The 19,506-nt window shown below is 42.5% G+C and overlaps 1 protein-coding gene across 2 annotated transcripts; it reads left to right on the top strand.

Moving 5' to 3' along the window:
- The first annotated feature begins 2,786 nt into the window (after positions 1 to 2,786).
- gucy1a2 (guanylate cyclase 1, soluble, alpha 2) lies at positions 2,787 to 19,347 on the top strand. Of its 2 annotated transcripts, none has more exons than XM_079482311.1 (9): positions 2,787 to 3,397; positions 4,596 to 4,657; positions 5,859 to 5,974; positions 7,394 to 8,211; positions 13,538 to 13,693; positions 13,789 to 14,118; positions 15,190 to 15,333; positions 16,810 to 16,964; positions 17,405 to 19,347. In XM_079482311.1, the coding sequence occupies exons 1-9, from the start codon at positions 3,161 to 3,163 to the stop codon at positions 17,613 to 17,615; spliced, it is 2,229 nt and encodes a 742-aa protein (XP_079338437.1). In that variant the 5' UTR covers positions 2,787 to 3,160; the 3' UTR covers positions 17,616 to 19,347. The 2 variants fall into 2 exon arrangements, with proteins under 2 accessions (XP_079338437.1, XP_079338438.1); XM_079482312.1 differs by lacking the exon at positions 2,787 to 3,397 and adding an exon at positions 4,246 to 4,410.
- Positions 19,348 to 19,506: the final 159 nt, after the last annotated feature.

Raw genomic sequence — 19,506 nt, 5'->3', positions numbered from 1 at the left:
TACGGTTTGACCTGTTTTAATGGCAGCAGCTGGTGTGTTTAACCGCAGTTCCACAAGGACACGGTCTGGATTGTGATAGCAGACGTGTGTGTGCTTTATGATGCATTATAAGAGAACGCTCAGGGGTCACAGGTGATGGTGGAGGTAGGGTTGGTGTGTCCTGAACTGCTGTAACGTTAGTGTATTGATGTTCCGTTGTGTGGCGTGACAGACATTAACACAGATGATTACATATTAGACCATTTGTCACGCAACACTGCACAGACACGCTGTCAGCATGCGTTTTACGATGTTATGTTGTAAGCGCGTGTGCTGTCATTGCAGTAGTGTTGGACTGGACAGTGTGGAAGAGTTGACAGCTGGGAAGGGGGGAGTTGTGGGGGGGTACCTGGGTAACATCGTGGATATTGTCTGTGCGATAAATGTATGACTGCGTGTATGAGGCTCGGTTTACGGGGCATTGGCGGGTTGGGCAGTGTGTAGTTGGCTTTTTGTATATCGTTCCATTTTTAGATGATTTATATCCAGAACGTGATGCTGAATGAAGCTTGTGACTGCTTACACACACATACTGTGTAATATATGAACACTAACAAGCAAAAAAAAAGAAAGTGGGTCAGACTCCAGAGCGGAGAGAGGCATGATGGGAGAAGAGTGAAGGACAAAAAAAGAAAAGAGAATTAATACAGAAGGCAACACACACACACACACACACAAGGTTCAACCTTCAGGCCTGCTAACACGACTTGACTCTCTCTCTCTCTCTCTCTCTCTCTCTCTCTCTCTCTCTCTCTCTGTCTCTCTGTCTCTCTGTGCCTCTCTCTCTCTCTCTGTGTCTCTCTCTCTGTGTCTCTCTCTCTGTGTCTCTCTCTCTGTGTCTCTCTCTCTGTCTCTCTCTCTCTCTCTCTCTCTCTCTCTCTCTCTCTCTGGCTCTCTCTCTCTGTCTCTCTGTCTCTCTGTCTCTCTCTCTCTCTCTCTGTCTCTGTCTCTGTGTCTCTCTCTCTGTGTCTCTCTCTCTGTGTCTCTCTCTCTGTCTCTCTCTCTCTCTCTCTCTCTCTCTCTCTCTCTCTGGCTCTCTCTCTCTGTCTCTCTGTCTCTCTCTCTCTCTCTCTCTGTCTCTGTCTCTCTCTCTCTCTCTCTCTCTCTCTCTCTCTCTCTCTCTCTCTGTCTCTCTCTCTCTCTCTGTCTCTCTCTCTCTCTCTGTGTCTCTCTCTCTGTGTCTCTCTCTCTGTGTCTCTCTCTCTGTGTCTCTCTCTCTGTCTCTCTCTCTCTCTCTCTCTCTCTCTCTCTCTCTCTCTCTCTCTCTGGCTCTCTCTCTCTGTCTCTCTGTCTCTCTGTCTCTCTGTCTCTCTCTCTCTCTGTCTCTGTCTCTGTCTCTGTCTCTGTCTCTGTCTCTGTCTCTGTCTCTGTCTCTGTCTCTCTCTCTCTCTCCCTCTCCCTCTCCCGCTCTCTCTCTCTGTCTCTCTCTCTCTCTCTCTCTCTCTCTGTGTCTCTCTCTCTGTGTCTCTCTCTCTGTGTCTCTCTCTCTGTGTCTCTCTCTCTGTCTCTCTCTCTCTCTCTCTCTCTCTCTCTGGCTCTCTCTCTCTCTCTCTCTGTCTCTCTGTCTCTCTCTCTCTCTGTCTCTGTCTCTGTCTCTGTCTCTGTCTCTGTCTCTGTCTCTGTCTCTGTCTCTGTCTCTGTCTCTGTCTCTCTCTCTCTCTCCCTCTCCCTCTCCCGCTCTCTCTCTCTGTCTCTCTCTCTCTCTCTCTCTCTCTCTCTCTCTCTCTCTCTCTCTCTTCATAATTGTTGTAAAAGCACATACAGTTGTCTTCTGCCGAATTAATAATAGGCCTCGTTCTGCGTATTATATTGTGTTATAATTGTTTATCTGTTTTTATCATATGATGCATGTTGTATATACATTATTAATAGGCTACTGTAATCTCACATGCTGTCAGTATACACTATTTGATTCATATTTTCAGTGTTACTACAAACAATCTTTTTTTATAACAGTGCAGATGCTCCGCAGCTGGTGAAACACTTTTGATAAACCGTAAAGACATGCACACTGCTTTGGTGGTGTTCTGTCTCTCTCTCTCTCTGGTTGTTTATGATTCTGCTGTTGAGTAATTATTAAATAAACGCATTCGTTCTCGTGTAGATAGTATGGAACCCCGTTTCCGCCAGGGTTGGGAATATTTTTTAAATTAGTATCTCATAATAATGACTTAAGTATCTCAAAAAAGTTTCTCATTATCATAAGATACTAAGTCATTATTTTGACTTACTAAGTCATTATTATGAGATACTAAGTCATTATCATGAGATACTAAGTCATTATTTTGACTTACTAAGTCATTATTATGAGATACTAAGTCATTATTATGAGATACTAATTCAAAAAATATTCCCAACCCTGGCGGAAACGGGCTTCCATATGTAAGCCCTCAACTCTCAGAATTAAAGATTGAATTACAATATTCTCTTGAATAACAATTGAATTACATTATCGACATGACCAGATTATGAATTCAGTGCATGTAAACACAGTCAACATTCTCTCTCTCTATTTCTAAACGTAGATAGGAAAATATATTGGCTTCGAATTCCATATCATACACACAATTGAAATCAAAACAGTATAATGAAAATGCTGTTATGTATAAAGAGTGACCGACATAGCTTTGCATGCATTTTTATACCTCTCTCTCTCTCTCTCTCTCTCTCTTTTTCAGGGAGGGGTGTGCAGGCTTTTGCTCAGTGGCAACTGATTGGTTCTCTTAGTTCCGCGCGCTCTGGATGTTGGAATATTTCTCATTTTTGCGCGCATCTGGGCGCGCGTCTCCGTGACTCTCCCCGCGTCAATCCCCACACGGACAGACTGACGGACAGCATCGGCGGGGATCATGAGGTCTCCGGAGTTTTTTTTCGGTCTACGGAGCGGTCGGATCGCGGGTGAGAACGGCATTCGGTAATATAAACGCCGCGCTCCAACCCGCCCAACACCCACGCAGACAAAATTTGTTTTTTGCGGTCCAAAAATAAAACGCGCACTTGGCTAACCCGAGGTCCTACTTCATCCATTCCCGGGGAACGAGAGCGAGCGCAGTGCCGCGTCCCGGTTCCGCCATGGTTCTGTGACAGCCGCGCGTCTGATGATTGCGCCCGCATCAGCAGCATGTCCTCGCGGAAGATCTCCTCCGAATCCTTCAGTTCCATGGGCTCGGATTATTTGGAGAGCCCGGGTGAGGACGGAGAGTGCCCGTTCTCGCGCGTCTTCTGGAACGGCAGGAGTCCTGTGGACACGCTCTCGTGTCCGTTTGAGGACGCGGCCGTCAGCAGGAGGGTCGCGCGGCGAAAACGCGTCAATCTGGACTCGCTCGGCGAGAGTTTGAGACGCCTCACCTCGCCCACGGTACCGAACCTTACCTTGCGTGATGTGCTTCTGTTATTTGCGCAATCTGAATGGGTGGATTGTTCAGGCCCAGCTGTATTCTCTCTCTCTCTCTGTCTCTCTCTCTGTGTGTGTGTGTGTGCTACATATATATATTTTGTTTTGTCTTTGTGAATCATAACAACATTCAGGTGTGTGTGTTTGTGTGACAACCTCTCTCTTAGGCACACATGCAGAGGCGCAATAGAGAGAGGACGAGGCACTATGTGCATGCACGTCTGCAGTCAGTTCTGCATCAGAATTTGCCTTCCCTGAGGTTCACTCCAGTGGATTCATCCTGTGTGTGTGTGTGCTATTCTAGAGAGGCACTTGAAAATGTGGTTCAAAGGAAACCAACTGCTCCAATGGCACAGATCCAAAACAAAGAGGGCTGGGGTTCAAGGTCCTATAGTGCGGACCACCAAAATACACACATTACATGTTTTAATGAAATGAGGAACAGTTTGTGTGTGTGTGTTTAATATACCGTAGTAACCTAGTGTCCATGATGAGTGTGAGAACGAATGTGTTCAAGTGTGTAGCATCACACACACGCAATCATTTTCAGATTTCACAAATGTTAAGTAAATCTCATGTCCAGGTCACGTTTCTGTCCGTTCTGTCCATGTTAACTCAGTGTTACGTTGGTAGATTTAGCGAGCGAGTGAGCAAGCGGTGAAAGATCTCCAAAGCCGATTTGACCAGGTAAATCCGGATTTGAGCTATTAAGAGCTTTGCTAAAATGAGGACGATTTTGATTGGATTATTGTTGCCGTGGCAGCACGATAAAGACAGATGATTGGATAAGGCTTAAGGGTATATTTTGTTACAGGTCCGTCAACACTGTAAATCCCTTTAAAAGGGACGAATCGAACATACAAACCTAAGCAGACTCAAGTGATGCTGACAGGTTTCAGAAGTTGCTGGGGCGAGCAGTCTATAGCAGCTCTGATGTTTGAGTATCACATGAACGATGCTCAATGCAAACGAAACAGGTTAAATGCTCTCTGGGCACATACAATCATTTCAATTGGTAGTCAGTGTGTTTAAGGCAGTAGCGGCTTTTGGGACGGTCCTGTTTGCCTGTGAAATCCTGCTTTGCTAGTGTCCCTTTTGGCTGTGATGGACTGGATTTGGGTTTATTGAATCCAGTTACCGCAATGCTCTGTTTTATTTTTAGAGCCAGACGATTCAGTTGGCCCTGCAGAGAACGGCCGAGTATTACAGACAGAGAGAAATCAGGTACATCCACACACGCAGTCAGACAATGCACGTATTCAGGTAAGAAACGCATAAATGTCTCCTGTTTCTCATATGCTTCTCGTGAGTATAAAACTCCCGTAATCTGCTGGATATTTCCAAACCATAGTTGGGTCAAAATTGACATGTTTTAGGTTCGTTTACACCAACGGTTGGGTTTGTCCATATTTTACCCAAGTATGGGTTGAAACAACCATGAAGGAAAGAAAATCTCAGATGGGATCTCTATTATATCTTGATTATTTCTCATAGAATCAGCAAGATTAAATGACGAGCAAGTGGAAACTTTTGCTCAAGTATCATCTGTGTCTCATGTATTTCTCAATACACAAGTCACAAATGTCATGAGGCTTTCAGAAGAGATGTCAACAAGGTGTCAAACTGAGCTCAGATCTGTCAAATCTGCAATCAAAAGTCAATATCATTGAAGATCTTAATATGAACTCAAACATTTCTCATCAAATTGACCCAAATCCAGATTATTTGTCCTCTACAATCATTCTGCACCTCCATAGTTTTCATGTCTTTACACAATTTTACCATCCCTTGTTTCTCTTTTTATTTCTCCTAAACAATTTTAGGAGAAATATCTTAGACTAAGCTTATACTCAAATGAACCGCAAGAAACACAGACTAACAGAAAAATATCTGAATCTGAAATTAAAAGAACAGAATATCTCCATTTACGTCAACAGTAAATCAAAATGGACCATGTTCATCTTCTTAATATGCTTTTCTGGTCTTGTTGTGAATGATTTATCAGCTCATGTTTTTCCAAAGACAAATAGCGGTGATCTTCATAATTTCACAGTTCAACTTTCATCAATACGTATTTTTCCAGACATCTGAGACAACGTTCAGTGCTGATGTCGTCACTGGCTGTCCATTTACTGCAGTTAACTTACATCCCGACAATAGTAAATGATTTAATGCTGGTTAATGTGAAATAATGAAAGTTATGACAATATTAGAAAACACAGTAAATCCTCCACAATCCACTTCAAACTCACATTTAAACCATTCAGTAAATCCAGATGAATTAATGTATTGAATGACCTGTTTTGCTCTGATCACATCATGGGCGCTTGATGCCGTTTCGTGTTTTCTGCGAGATGAACGACCTATTGTTTTCCTCTTGAATATGTCGGTCAATTGTGTTCATCTCTCTTTCTCTCTCTCGCAGCGGGCAGGAGTTTGTGAGGAGCTTGTCAGATGAGCAGAAGTGTTTGTATGAAAACTCGCGCTGTGACACGCAGACCGACATCTCAGGAATATTGAAGTACACTGCAACTATTTTAGGTAAGTACCCGCTCTGCCTGTAAAACAACGTGCCAAATCTTTGATCATGAATCCTGTTGCAAAAGTGATGTTAATGTACACACACATACAGACATCAACAGCAAATCGGTGAGCTCAACACACACACACACACATGCGTCTCGGTACACTTTCTTAAAAACTGCCTCCCGATTTCTGCCGTCTCCGTTCCCGAGCTGTTGCTAAGATACAAACTCTGCCACCCTTAACCGGAACACGTTTATAAATAAACCGCAATGAGGCATCTGAACTGAGCAGTGCCCAGATAAACCTACAGCAAGCATCTCGCTTTCATGTACTGTAGCAGAGCATCATCGCGTCACAGTGGTACTGATGCTGCAGCTCTCTGCCGTTTATTCTGGGCTCACTACAACTTTACGTCCTTGTGCGAAGGCATGATGTAAAATAAATGAAAGCTGAATATGCAGTCGAGGTTAGAAATAGAAACAGTATAAAGCAGTGTATTTTATTGCTGATAAATGTGTGGTATAAACGCATCAAGAGCGAATTATTGAACCCGTTTGAAGTCACTAGAATAAAACCATAAACCCACAGCTGTGATGCACATTTTATATTTACGTCGCATTATGGCAAACCTTAACAGCCTTCAGTTAAACTACCCAACTGTATTACCACGTAAAACTATAGTCAAATGTTAGAAATTGAACTGTAAATTGATAAACTGCAGTAAACTACACTACTATTGGATTAAGAAAGGCTGTCAAGGACATAGTATCCAGGAATTGTACTAAAGTATATACTTAGTGTAGTATTCTTTCATGTGGTTTACTATATTAAAAATGTTACTTTTACTATCATCGTTCACTTTTATTGAGCTGTTTTGTAACCCTGTGTAAAATTTGAATTAAAGCAACAATATGAAAAAGTGATATATGTTTACCTTTCACATCGCAGTAGTTCAGAACGTATTTCATGTTTTTAGAAGCAGTGTTTTATGTTTGGGAAAACTCTAAACAGAGTACTTTTCTAGAAGTTAACCTTAAAGGGATAGTTCACCAAAAAAATCTAACATTTATTCCACTTCATGCTGTTTTAAACATGCTGTGCATGTACTTGTATGACTCTCTTTGTAATATGCAAAACAAAAAAGGAACAATGTGGTTTACTTCGAAATATCTTCCTTTGAGTTGTGCACAATCTCATATTATGCAAATGTATTATTTCTGTTATTTAGGCATACAAACCCTCAGACATTGCCCTTTTTTTTCTTTAGACAATGTTAAAAAATAGATTTACATTCATGCATTTGGCAGATAGTTTTATCCGAAGAGAATTACACGGCATTACAATGTAAACATGTTATCAGTATGTGTGTCTTTTCTGTGGATGGATGGAACCCATGACCTACAGAAATAAAAAGGGTGTCGTTTTTTCACCCAGGTGTGGACTTTGCAGCTGTACGAGGCCGGTTCGGAGAGGAATTCTTTGGTCTGTGCCTGGAGGAGAACGAGAGGGTTCTGCGAGCTCTCGGCGGGAACCTGCAGGATTTCTTCAACGGTTTTGACGCTCTGCTGGAGCATATCAGAACCTCCTGCGGCCGGAGAGCTACATCTGAGGCCCCCTCTTTCCTATGCAAAGATGCTCCTCAGGAGAGCGAAGAGACGAACGAGGAGACGGGTGGAAGGCAAACCCTTCTCCTGCACTGCTTCAATCCTGACCCCACAGTGGGCGTGGCCATGCCGGGGTTGATCCGAGCCGCCGCACGACGCATTTACCAAACAGACGTTTCGGTGGAGGAAGCTCCTTCCACCTGGCTGCACGCGCTCAGTGAGGACGGAGAGCTCTCGGCGGACTCCTCCCCCTCCTCGTCTCCATCTCCGCCCTCTTCTTCATCTCCCGTCTGTTTGTCCTTCCTCATCCGGGAGGCCCGGACTCAACCCTCTTCATCCTCGCACCCCGCCACCACGTCCCGACAGCTGTCCCGCTCGCCGCTGGATTTGCGGATCGGTCTGAGCACGTTTTGCCGGGCCTTTCCGTTCCACCTGGTGCTGGGAGCCAACATGGAGGTTCTGCAGGTCGGGGAGGGTCTCAGAAAACAGACCAAGAGCGACCCGCACCGAACTCTCAACTTCATCAACAGCTTTGAGCTGGTGTCCCCCAGAATCCCCTGCACCTTCCAGAACATTCTGCTGCGGCTGTCCACGCCGTTCACCATTCGGACGCGACCGGACGGGTCGGCCCTTGAAAGCCGGGAGAAGGTGAGTGAACAAATTTCACAAACCTGTCGGATTATTTCCTAAATCTGTGACGAAATGAAATGATTTGGACAGAAATTCAGTTCAAAGGACCTTCGGGACGACACACACACGTGCAGCACATCTGAACACATCTGAAAATGAAGGTTTGTGTTAGTGTGTGTGTGTTTGGGAGCGCTGATGTGCCACCAGTGTCATGTGATGATAAATACACTGATACATTTGAGATTACATCAGGAAGTCTGTGTTTGCTCAGAGGAATCTTGTGTTCACCAGCACAGAGTTCCTGTGAGATTCACAGCGGGGAATGTAAGATTTTCTCTTGTTCCACGTCATTTAGCAGGTGCTTGTGTTTTCTTCAGAGTGTGCTGATCTCAGAACAGTCTGACCCGCTGGAGACATCAGTGCCTCGCTCAGGGGCACAATACTGATTGTGTTCAAAGAAACTTTGTGACAAAGATCTTTTTTTTTGCTGTGCGTGTGTTTGTGTGTGTGTGTTTATTTGTTTGTGTCTGTGCAGTGTGTGTACCTGTGTTTGTGTGTATCTGTACATCTGTGTGTGTTTGTGAAGTCTGAGTCTCAATGTGTGTGAGTTTTAGGTTTTGTTTAAGAGAGTGTGCATGTGTGTGTGTGTGTGTTTATGTGTATTTGTGTGTTTGTTTGTCAGACTTAGTATCTATGTGTATTGTTTTGTTTAAGTATGTGTGTCTTGCCGCTGATAACCAAAGTGAGGACCAATAAACAGGAATTAATAGCCCAACATTGTGTGCTTTAAGTATGTGTGTCGCATTGCGACAAAACTATAGTTTGTGACTCGAGGCGAGTCTTGACAAAGTTGAGCAAAGTGCAAAAACATCAGCAACGTAATGCATGGCAACAGGAGGTCACATGACCCATTTCTTGATACCATTGACAGAGTACAGTGCATAGAGTGACATCATCAATGTTGGCCAATCAGAAGATGTAGATTGAGATAAATCTGTCCTAGTTTGCACCCATCTGTCCTATAAACTATACAGAGTTAGTCTCAGATGTTCAGATGGTGTACTAAAGCGTTTCATGTCGCCCTTGGCCCTCAATACCAGGAGACACCTGTGAGACTGACGTCATTCAAACCTTTGACACGCAACAGAACGCTGTGATGTCTGTGCAGATACTCGTCTCTCTCTCTCTCTTTCTCTCCTTGTTGTGCTGTGGAGTGCAGATGTCTTTTTGAATCTCTCCTCTTGAGCGCTCGTTCTCTGTATTGCGAGATGTTTTGAGGGTTGGTACCGTCAGATCTGATGTGTGTAAATGTTTGCGAGCGTGTCGCAGAAAGCTGTTTGTTGTTCTTTTGATGTTTCCTCATGCAAAACGCTGCTACAGTTGAAAGCCCAGAATCAAGGCGCTTCTGCTGAAAGGGGAAATTAAACAAAATTATAATGAAATTAAAGTCAGGTGTCAACAGCCGGAAGGAGAGAGAGAGATGGTCACTGGAAGAGAATGAAATACATCTATAATTTAGCTTTTTGTGAAGGTTTTGATTTATTTCAATCGTGACGGTTCAGTGAATCTTTTCGTAGGTTGTTTTGTACATTTATTATTCAACCGTTACGATAAGGGTTACAAAAACATTTTTAAACCCAGAGCTGTTGAAGCTCTGTTGATCATGCCGCCGTGTGGTCACGTGCTTCATGGAGCGCCCTATAGTTCCAAAGAAATCTGTGCTGTCAACCTAAGGATTTTAGCGGGACAGACAACACCAACAATATTTGCATAAGTCAACTTTATTGATATAGCGCTTTTTTACAATGTTCATTGACTGTAAGCAAAACATATGTCATCCAAGTAAAAACTAAAAAAGGTGAAAAAACAGAAGACAGACACAACACAGCTACATACCAAACACACCACACACACATGCGTACTAACACACATAGACACCACACACACAAATGCGCACACAGACGGACACACCGACGCACACACACAAACACACACGCACAGTGGCTATCACTGAGAATCACACATTTGAGATAAAGAAGAGGGAAACACAGGTCAATATAAATTCCTTTATGCAATATTAGTTAAGTAAAACGTAAAAAATCTTATTCTAAAGCAGCCCCCCCGGCCATGCAAAGTCAAAATAAAGGTTAATTATTGATTTAAGATTATCATTTATAATCTAATTGCGGTAAAAAAATTTAGTGAAGACGTGTCAAGTCGCCGCGTCCTTTCTTTTTCCAGCTCTTTCATTTCAGCTCTTGTCAGGTCGCTGCTTCCCACTCTCAGCTCCACCATCAGGTCTGGGCATGAACCTCATCCTGCTCGCTGTTGTTACCTCGGAACAATGAGACAAGACTGGCTGAGAGTAGAGCACTGTTCTGCACTCTTTGATGCAACAAGTACATCAGTTGTTATGGAAGTGTTCCTGGTTCTGGTTGATCAACTAATGCAGCCTAATCCCTCAGAGGATTTGTATTATGGTAGTGTAGAGTATGCAAGATTAAAAAGATGCGTCTTTAGTCTAGATTTAAACTGACAGTGTGTGTTTGCCTCCCGGACGGAGCAGGGAAGACTATTCCAAAGTTTAGGCGCTAGATAGAAAAAGGATCTACCAACTGCACTTAATTTTGAAATTCTTAATTTTGAAATTCTAGAGCGTAGTGCACGTGATGGACTGTAATACAAGAGAAGTTCAGTCAGGTACTGAGGAGCAAAACCATGTATGGCTTTATAGGTAATAAGCAAAAATTGTAAAGTTAATACGATGCTTTAAAGGTAACCAGTGCAAGGTTGACAGAACCGGGCTAATATGCTCATACTTTTTAAGTATAACAACTCAAGCTGCCGCGTTTTGGACCAGTTGGAGTTTTTGCAATAAGCCTGCAGGGCAACCACCTAATAGTGCATTACAGTAATCTAGTCTTCATGTCATGAATGCATGAAATAACTTCTCTGCATCTGATAGTGACAGCATATGATGTACTTTAGATATATTCTTAAAATGGAAACACCGAATTTTACAGGTGTTTGTGACATGGCTCTCAAATGACATCATTCAATAGTGAAGCAGTATTCTTGGTTGTTACGTATGGCGGTTTTCATTCCAATAAGTAACACTTCTGTTTTTGTCCCAGTTCAGTAATAAAAAGTTGTTATTCATCCAGTTTTTTATATATACTATGCATTCCATTATTCGATGGAACTGCTGTGTTTCATAAGGTTTTGAGGAAATATAAAGTTGCTGATCATCAGCGTAACAGTGAAAGCTAACTTCATTTCTCTTTATTATATCTCCAAAGTTAGCATGTATAATGCGAAGAGCATAGGCCCTAAGACTGAGCCCTTTGGTATACCGTACTTTACTTTAACTTGAAACATTTAAAAGCTATATTAGCACATTGTGTACACTGAATACTACTTTGACAACATTTATTGCAGCATTTTGTCTGGGGAGTAATATATATATAAGATCTATGAATATAAGATCCGCCAACTCGTTAAAATGTTAAAACCTGCCATTATTTCACCAACCGAATAGCAAATGCATTAGGGAGACATTGATATTACTGGGCTTCAGTGCAGTGTTAGGAACTATCGGTCGTTCCATGACAAGACTTACTTCCGCATTCCATTTTTACTATGGAGGTCTGTGCTAGTGTCGTGACGGCTCTGGATTAACCATGATAACCACAACAATGATTAACAATGGTTTTGCTACAGTAAGCATAGTTAAACTGTGGTATTTGTAGTAAAACAATGGTAATACAAATAGTAATCCATACTGAAACATGGTTACTACAATTTCACTCGAGTAAAACCATAAGTCATTCTCTATCATGGAGAGCTTGAATCGATGTATTTATGAATGTATGTCAAATTAAACACTTAAAACGTGAGACAGGCTGTTTTGTAGACTTGAACATGTGTCTGTTTGTGTACACCGGATGATGCATGATGTACATCGGGTCAGATTTACAGCCCTGTTATCGCCGTAGAAACAGGAAAGTTTCCCAGTGATGAGATGGAAATAGAAGTGTATTGTCACACAGACATGCAGTCGTGCAGCTCACTGCATTATTGAAGCAGAACTTGCCACCTCTGCATTATACATCTACCCGGGACCCAGGCGAGGACACACACACACTCTTGTGCCTCTCCAATTTTCTATTCGTTCACACCTGGGGTTCACTTTTTGTATTCACATGCAGCGCTTCAAACAAATGCGGTATGAATTTGAAACCTCTGTCCTGTTATGTAACTGGCCGTGGAGGAACAATACAGTGTCCCTTGGACGTTTGACGTTGTATTTCTGTGCTTGATACACTTCCCCAATGTTTGTATAGGTTTCAGAAAGTTTTTTTTTACATGAAAAACTGTTAATTAACAACTTTTCTTAGTTCCTTATTGTGCAATTCTTCCGGATAAATACACCCAAATCAGGTGAAAAGAAAATGCCCCCCCCCACGCGAAGACACGCTACCTTCATGATTGACTGCGATGCGTCAAGATTGGCTGCGCTGAGAGCCTGCAGCTGGTTACTCTTGCGATAGTGAGAGAAGTTGAGGTGTGTTTGCTTGTTCCGGGCATTTCAGTGATGGATGTTATATAAACGGTGGATATAACGCTGGATTTGCAGATCGTTTAAACTGATAGATGGCGCAGTACCAGTGCTAAAAGATGCTGGTCATAAACCGCATGCAGTAAGTCAAACTGAGTCATATGTCTGTGTTTTGACGGCAATTGCCGTGTACGTGCATAATGTTAACAAAATGAGCTTATAGTGAATCAACAGTTATGCAGGGATAATACGATTATGTATTGTGTGCACTTGATTTAGTTCCTCCCCCCTGCACACTCCCAGGAGGTTGTGTGTTTTCTGAAATAATTATACAGCAGTATCTATCTTTTATAAATGTGATCAAACTACTGTAAATAATCTTCGAAGATACGAAGTATACAATACTATTCTATAGGTACGGAAGATTAAAATGAGATTGGCAGAAACTGCGTGTTCAACCGGACCTCAAACAAATCCCATAGCAACCAAATCCTAATAAAAGATCCCAGTCTCTCTCCTTTTCCCTCTTTCTCTGAATCCCTCTCTCTTCCCCATCTCTCTGTCTTCCTTTTTTCTCTCAATCTCTCTCTGAGTCTGAAATCCGCTGTGCTTTCCTCGTTGTTTTCTCTGACAATATTTACTGTGTAAACACGAGTTTGTCCATGTAGAAAAACAATTGCGTTCAAATTAATTCTCCACAAATGAATTGCATTTGTAATGCGTTCTGCATATTTGCTTTTTCATTTGAACGCATTAAACACACTTTACTTCTGTGTGTTATCTCAGGTGATGGAGCTAAAAGGGCAAATGCTTCACCTACCTGAATCCAACTCCATCATGTTCCTGGGCTCCCCGCGAGTTGATAGGCTGGAGGAGCTCATGGGGCGGGGCCTGCATCTTTCTGACATCCCCATGCATGATGCCACGCGTGATGTCATCCTGGTGGGTGTATCTGGCGACATCACTAATCTTCATTCTGCCCTGGAAATGTATTAGAGGAAATTCTCTGATAACAGATGATCTCTCTTGTGCTGTAGGTCGGTGAACAGGCCAAAGCTCAGGACGGACTGAAGAAGCGCATGGACAAGCTGAAGGCCACGCTGGAGAAGACCCATCAGGCTTTGGAGGAGGAGAAGAGGAGAACGGTGGACCTGCTGTACTCTATCTTCCCCGGTGACGTGGCTCAGAGACTGTGGCAGGGACTTACCGTTCAGGCTAAGAAGTTTGATGACGTCACCATGTTGTTCTCTGACATCGTGGGCTTCACGGCCGTGTGTGCACAGTGCACGCCCATGCAGGTCATCAGCATGCTGAACGAACTCTACACGCGCTTCGACTACCAGTGCGGCATACTGGATGTCTATAAGGTACGAAGGTTGTCATGTTACAATACTACATTATAGTAAGGTTTACTGTAAAAAAAGTTTCACGTGACAATTGATTCAAATGTGCAATATATTTCATTTATACTACAATGTTTGGAAAAGTGAAACGTTAGTGTATTTTGAAGCTTTGCATCACGATGCTACCGTAGCACTTGTACGCCGCTTAAGCCTGAGGTACGCACGAAGAAAGAATGTACGTGAAGGGAGTAACTTCTTGGTACATCATTGAATAATATTTTGTCCTAAAATAAACGCTATCAAAAGAAAACTTCATTTGAAAAAAATAACAAGTAATGCAAATCCTTCTGTCTGAAAACAATACAGTTTAATACATTAAATTAATAAACACATATTTAATGTAAACAAATGAATAGCGGGGAATGCAACGATCAATATGACCGCTCTAGTGAAGGAAGTCCCGCCTTCCAGTTAAACGAGCCAATAAAGAAAGACTAATGATTTTTTTGGGCGGAGCTCTCAAGAGGTGCAGTTAATGTGGCGACTTTGAAAAAAAGTGATTTTGTAGCGCAATATAAGCAAACCAAAGTTTGTAAATAGCTGCCCAGGGGCGTTGCAAACATGACCGCAGAGAGGCACAGTTCCATGCTCCTTCACAGTGTCATCAAGCTACGCCATTGTTGATGTTGTTTTGATTATGCGGCCTCTGCAGGCGGTTTTTACAAACTGTAGCTTTAAGGTAAAACGTGATCAAAAGGGTGCCAGTTGTAAGATTACAGAAACTCACATCAAGTACTTTACAATTAGCTGCAATCCAGACTCTTTTGCGTTACAAATAAACAAACTTTCGTTACTGAGCAAGTACATAAAACATCAGTGTTCAGAACTTCACAACGGTAAGCTTATAATAATGATTTATAAGTTGAGCTCTTTGGCTATGACTTTACAGGAGCGGTCAGTTTGACATCATTGTAATTTAACACGTAAAGCATGTAAAGTAACCTGCAATTTTATGTTTCAAACAGAGATGGCGATAGAGAGGCTGTGTGCGTTGTTTGGGATGACTTTCAGATCTTTCTTCCGTCTTCTCTACAGATTGAAACTATAGGTGATGCGTACTGCGTGGCGGGCGGGCTTCACAAGAAGATTGACAGCCATGCTAAGCCAATAGCGCTCATGGCTCTGAAGATGATAGAGCTGTCAGAGGAAGTGTTGACACCCGATGGAAAGCCCATCAAAGTGAGTCTGTGGTTGCGTGTTAAATGTGAACAAAGCTTGTAGCCCCACTATTACATTTAATCATGTAGCACAACCCAGAATGTTTGTTTTATGGATATGTTCTAAAAACCCATCAGAACACATCAAAACCTTGACAAACAAAACACATCACAATGATCTAGTTTAGAAACTACACTGTTTTAAGACAATTATTTTCGTTATTGTATATTAAACTGTGCTGATGGATTTGCTTCTGTTTATTGTGTACTGAGAGCTGTTGGTTAATGTAGGACGTGTGTGCATATGTGTGTTTGTGGCGGGGGGTTTGTGTGAAGGATCTTGGTTAACAGATCCATCGAGGGCCATCGGCCTCAGAGAGTAAAATCCAGTTCGGTTGCCATGGAGACGGCTGAAAAAAGTATTTGGTGCCGATTGATTGTGGAATTGTTGTGTTTGTTTCTTGTTTAGCAGAAATCAACGAGTGAATCAAGGTCTCCAGAGGTGTGTGAGTGTGTGTCAGGGTCACCATGGGGTCTGTGGGGTGTGTGTGTGTGTCAGGGTGTTCGACCAATACATCTTAAACTGAAGTTGCGCACGTCTGTTTGTTTATTTTATCAGACTCATTTCATGTCTGTGTGTGCATCAGTATTCCACTGTTGTCCGGTCTTTTGTGTGATTGACAGCTCCACCGGCACGGTAACAAGGAATAATGCTATGAATAATATCAGGGTCGTTGCCACGGGCAACAATGCATCATCATTAAATGTGTATGTAAATGGATGTTTGTGACCAGTTTGGGTCACTTGTGTGTGCGTTCGGAACAGCGTCGTCACTATTCTCTCTCTGTCTGTTTCACATTGTGCTGCTTATGGGGTTTATGTGGTGAAGCCCCGCCCATGACACACATTCTGTCTATAAATCAGAGGAGGTTAGATCTGTTCCGCTGTAATCTGAAGAAGACAAAGAGTTCTGCTCAGCTGTCAATCACACATCGATGCCCCTGTGAAAGGCTTATTTTTCTGTTACTCTGTGTGCGTGCGTGTGAAAGGCATCAAAGACTCACTTCTAAAGTAATATCTCTTCGAAAAAGCAGATGATATAAGAAACCTCGGTTTTGACCTTAAAACAACATCAGATGGATGTCTTTTACAGATCCAGATCCCAAAATTCCCATAGTGCATTGGAAAGAGCTCATTGAAAAATGCTATTCAAGATGGCAGATGAGATGAAGATAATTTTTGATTGAAAATAATTATATAATAAATAAGCGCTTTTGTAATATTTTTGTTTATTATTTATAGTATTTATTTAATTTTTTACAATAAATTATTTATTATTATTTAAGGCTAAGGTCAAACCGGTTCCTTTTTCTTCTCGCGAACCCCACAGCTTGAAAAGTGCTGATCTTTCAGTTCCATTTGAGATGACTTTCTAATATTCTCTCTCTCTCTCTCTCTCTCTCTCTCTCTCTCTCTCTCTCTCTCTCTCTGTCTGTAGTTGAGGATTGGAATCCACTCGGGTTCAGTGCTGGCTGGTGTCGTAGGTGTGAAGATGCCTCGATACTGTCTGTTTGGAAACAACGTCACGCTGGCCAGCAAGTTCGAGTCAGGCAGTCACCCGCGCTGCATTAACGTCAGCCCCACCACATATCAGTAAGAACCCCCCCCCCCACACACACATTGGTCCCGTGTAACTCTGATTGCAGCGGAGACAGTCACACCTGTTTCCATAGCAACCTGCTTCGGTCAGGAACGTCAAGGACGATACTCTGCAGTCAAGTGCTGCTCTGAAGATGTGCGTGCACCAATGAGCACCTGTGTTTGCAGACATTTACACACACTCGACACAAATAATCCAGCAGAGATTTACACCCACACACACCCACACGTGCACTATTACATCCTGACACACACATGCACTTACAAACACACATGATTTCCACATAAGCATATAATTACACTCACACGTATGTTCACATTCCTATAAATGTACTCAAAACGCAACACACACACACTCATTCACGCACAAACTCCCAAAATGCACAGTGTCGATTTCTTAACATTTTGTTTCTACATTTCATCTTGTTTCTCAGACTCCTGCGAGACGACCGCTCGTTCTCCTTCATTCCTCGCTCCAGACAGGAGCTGCCCGACAACTTCCCCAAAGAGATCCCGGGAATCTGCTATTTCCTGGAGGCGGGGAAGTCCCAGAGCCACGCCTCTCTCACCAGCACTCGCTCCGCCCCCATTCGGAAAGTGTCCTACAACATCGGGACCATGTTCCTACGGGAGACTAGCCTCTGAGATGGCCTCGCCCATTCGCGACATCATCACGTCCTGTAGACTAGCGTTGCCCGTGGCAACTGGTTGCCCCGCTTCAGCCCCAGAGGTCAAAAACTGGCACGGGAGACGGAGTGGAGGGCCCACACCCTGGCCCCGCCCCTTTAGGGAGCCATGGACAATTGTGTTGGGAAAAGACAATAAAAACAAATATATATGTAGACACATATTGCAAATAAAGCCTTCTGCTCAATGGCATAGCCTACTACACAAACACACAACTCAATAGTATACAATAGTGCAGACATACTAATAATACTGACGGACTCATGTTGACACACACACACACAGCACTTTGCAGCATTGCAGGTTATAGAATTCACATGCATAACTTGGTGCCTTTACCCTCAAATACACACGCACACACACAGTTTCAAGAACACTTATTTATCTCCACTAACAGACCCGCAACACAACAGCCTGTGTGTTTATCTCTTATTTAACCCATTGGGTTGTTTGTGTGTATAAACTGCTGTTACTGTGTTTGTCCTCCACTTTGGGTTGAAGTTCGCGTACAAACACTATTCACACACTGTTTGTGTTATGTATGAGTGTGCATATGTGTGACGTCTAAGGCCAGTAACACGCTGCACGATGCGGCCGGAAATACAACGCACCGGTCAATGCATTTCAAGCATACCGTCATATTTCATATTTTAACATTTGTCAACGTGTTGACTGCAGAAATGCACCGTTAACCTATTTTACAATATAAGCTTTTATAAAGCATGATACAGTAATGGAGCTAATAACTTCTGTTGTTTGAAATACGCCATAACAGACACGCAAACATTTTAGTTTTTTCCATTTCCTAATCACTCTTTCTTGCTAATCTGATTAATGCGATTTTTATAATATAATTTATGTGAATCAAGTGAAACGCTCAACATTGCAATTTTCTTAATACTTAGTACGAATGTCTAAAACTTCTTAAATCAAGCTTTTCAATATCTACTTGAGAAGCAAAATGACCTTGAACTAAGCCTGTATGAACAGGCATCTAGTGGTGAGGTTGTGAATTGCAACCAACCCCTCACACCTCCCCTCCCTTTCGAAGCACCATGGTGGCTGACAAAGGATTAAGATGTCATCACGTTTTTTGTTTCTTGGGCTACTGTAGAAACAACATTGCGAATTCAGTGTGTAAAGTCTTTATACACATCTGAAGACATAGCTATGTATATTCTATTGCATTTCTGTCAATAGAGCCTAAAATGACACACAGCACCTTTAGGTACGTATAGTTTATTTTTCATATCCCATCGGCAGATGTTTTCTTTTGTTTGAAGCGTACACTTTTAGATCATTCCTCATGAAAACAAGACTTAATATCTTTTTTTTGCTTTTCAAGGATAAGCATCTTGATTTAAGAGTTTTTAGATATCTACTGGAAAACAGAAGTTTATGTCTGCAGTGAATGTCCTGTAGTAACCCAGAAGTCACAGTATTTGCATATCGAGCTTGAATCGTGTACACAGCAGAATCGCTGTCAGGGTGTATTGTTGCAACACTCGCACATCACATTAACACAGAATGCGTGAAGCCGGCCTTGTGTGTGTGTGTGACTGTAGTTTGAGGTCATAAAAGGACCACTCATATCATCATGATTGTTTCAGTCACATCTATTAAAACACAAGATCCCATGATGTGTCAGCCATGTTTTCAAGATGCCAATAAAATCCATTCATGCAAGTTTTACGGTGTCACTGTGTTTGCTGTTGCTTGCTCTCTTTCTTTAAAAAGAGGCGGGGTCTATAAGTTATGACATCATGACAGTCCAAACTCATATGGCTTCAATGGACCTCCACGCTACAAGCGGACAGTGACCCATTAAAAGATAAATGCAACCACACTG

Source organism: Barbatula barbatula, assembly GCF_947034865.1.
Source record: "Barbatula barbatula genome assembly, chromosome: 19".
Taxonomy (NCBI): domain Eukaryota; kingdom Metazoa; phylum Chordata; class Actinopteri; order Cypriniformes; family Nemacheilidae; genus Barbatula; species Barbatula barbatula.
The sequence above is the reverse complement of the archived record's forward strand: the minus strand, read 5'-3'. Positions and strand labels throughout refer to the sequence as shown.

What these genes read in the sequence shown, in the direction of transcription:
- gucy1a2 (XM_079482311.1), top strand. Translation starts at nt 3,161, where the DNA reads ATGTCCTCGCGGAAGATCTCCTCCGAATCCTTCAGTTCCATGGGCTCG. An exon ending in GCATACTGGATGTCTATAAG is followed by an intron (nt 14,119 to 15,189) that starts GTACGAAGGTTG and finishes TCTTCTCTACAG; the next exon opens with ATTGAAACTATAGGTGATGC. An exon ending in CCGATGGAAAGCCCATCAAA is followed by an intron (nt 15,334 to 16,809) that starts GTGAGTCTGTGG and finishes CTCTGTCTGTAG; the next exon opens with TTGAGGATTGGAATCCACTC.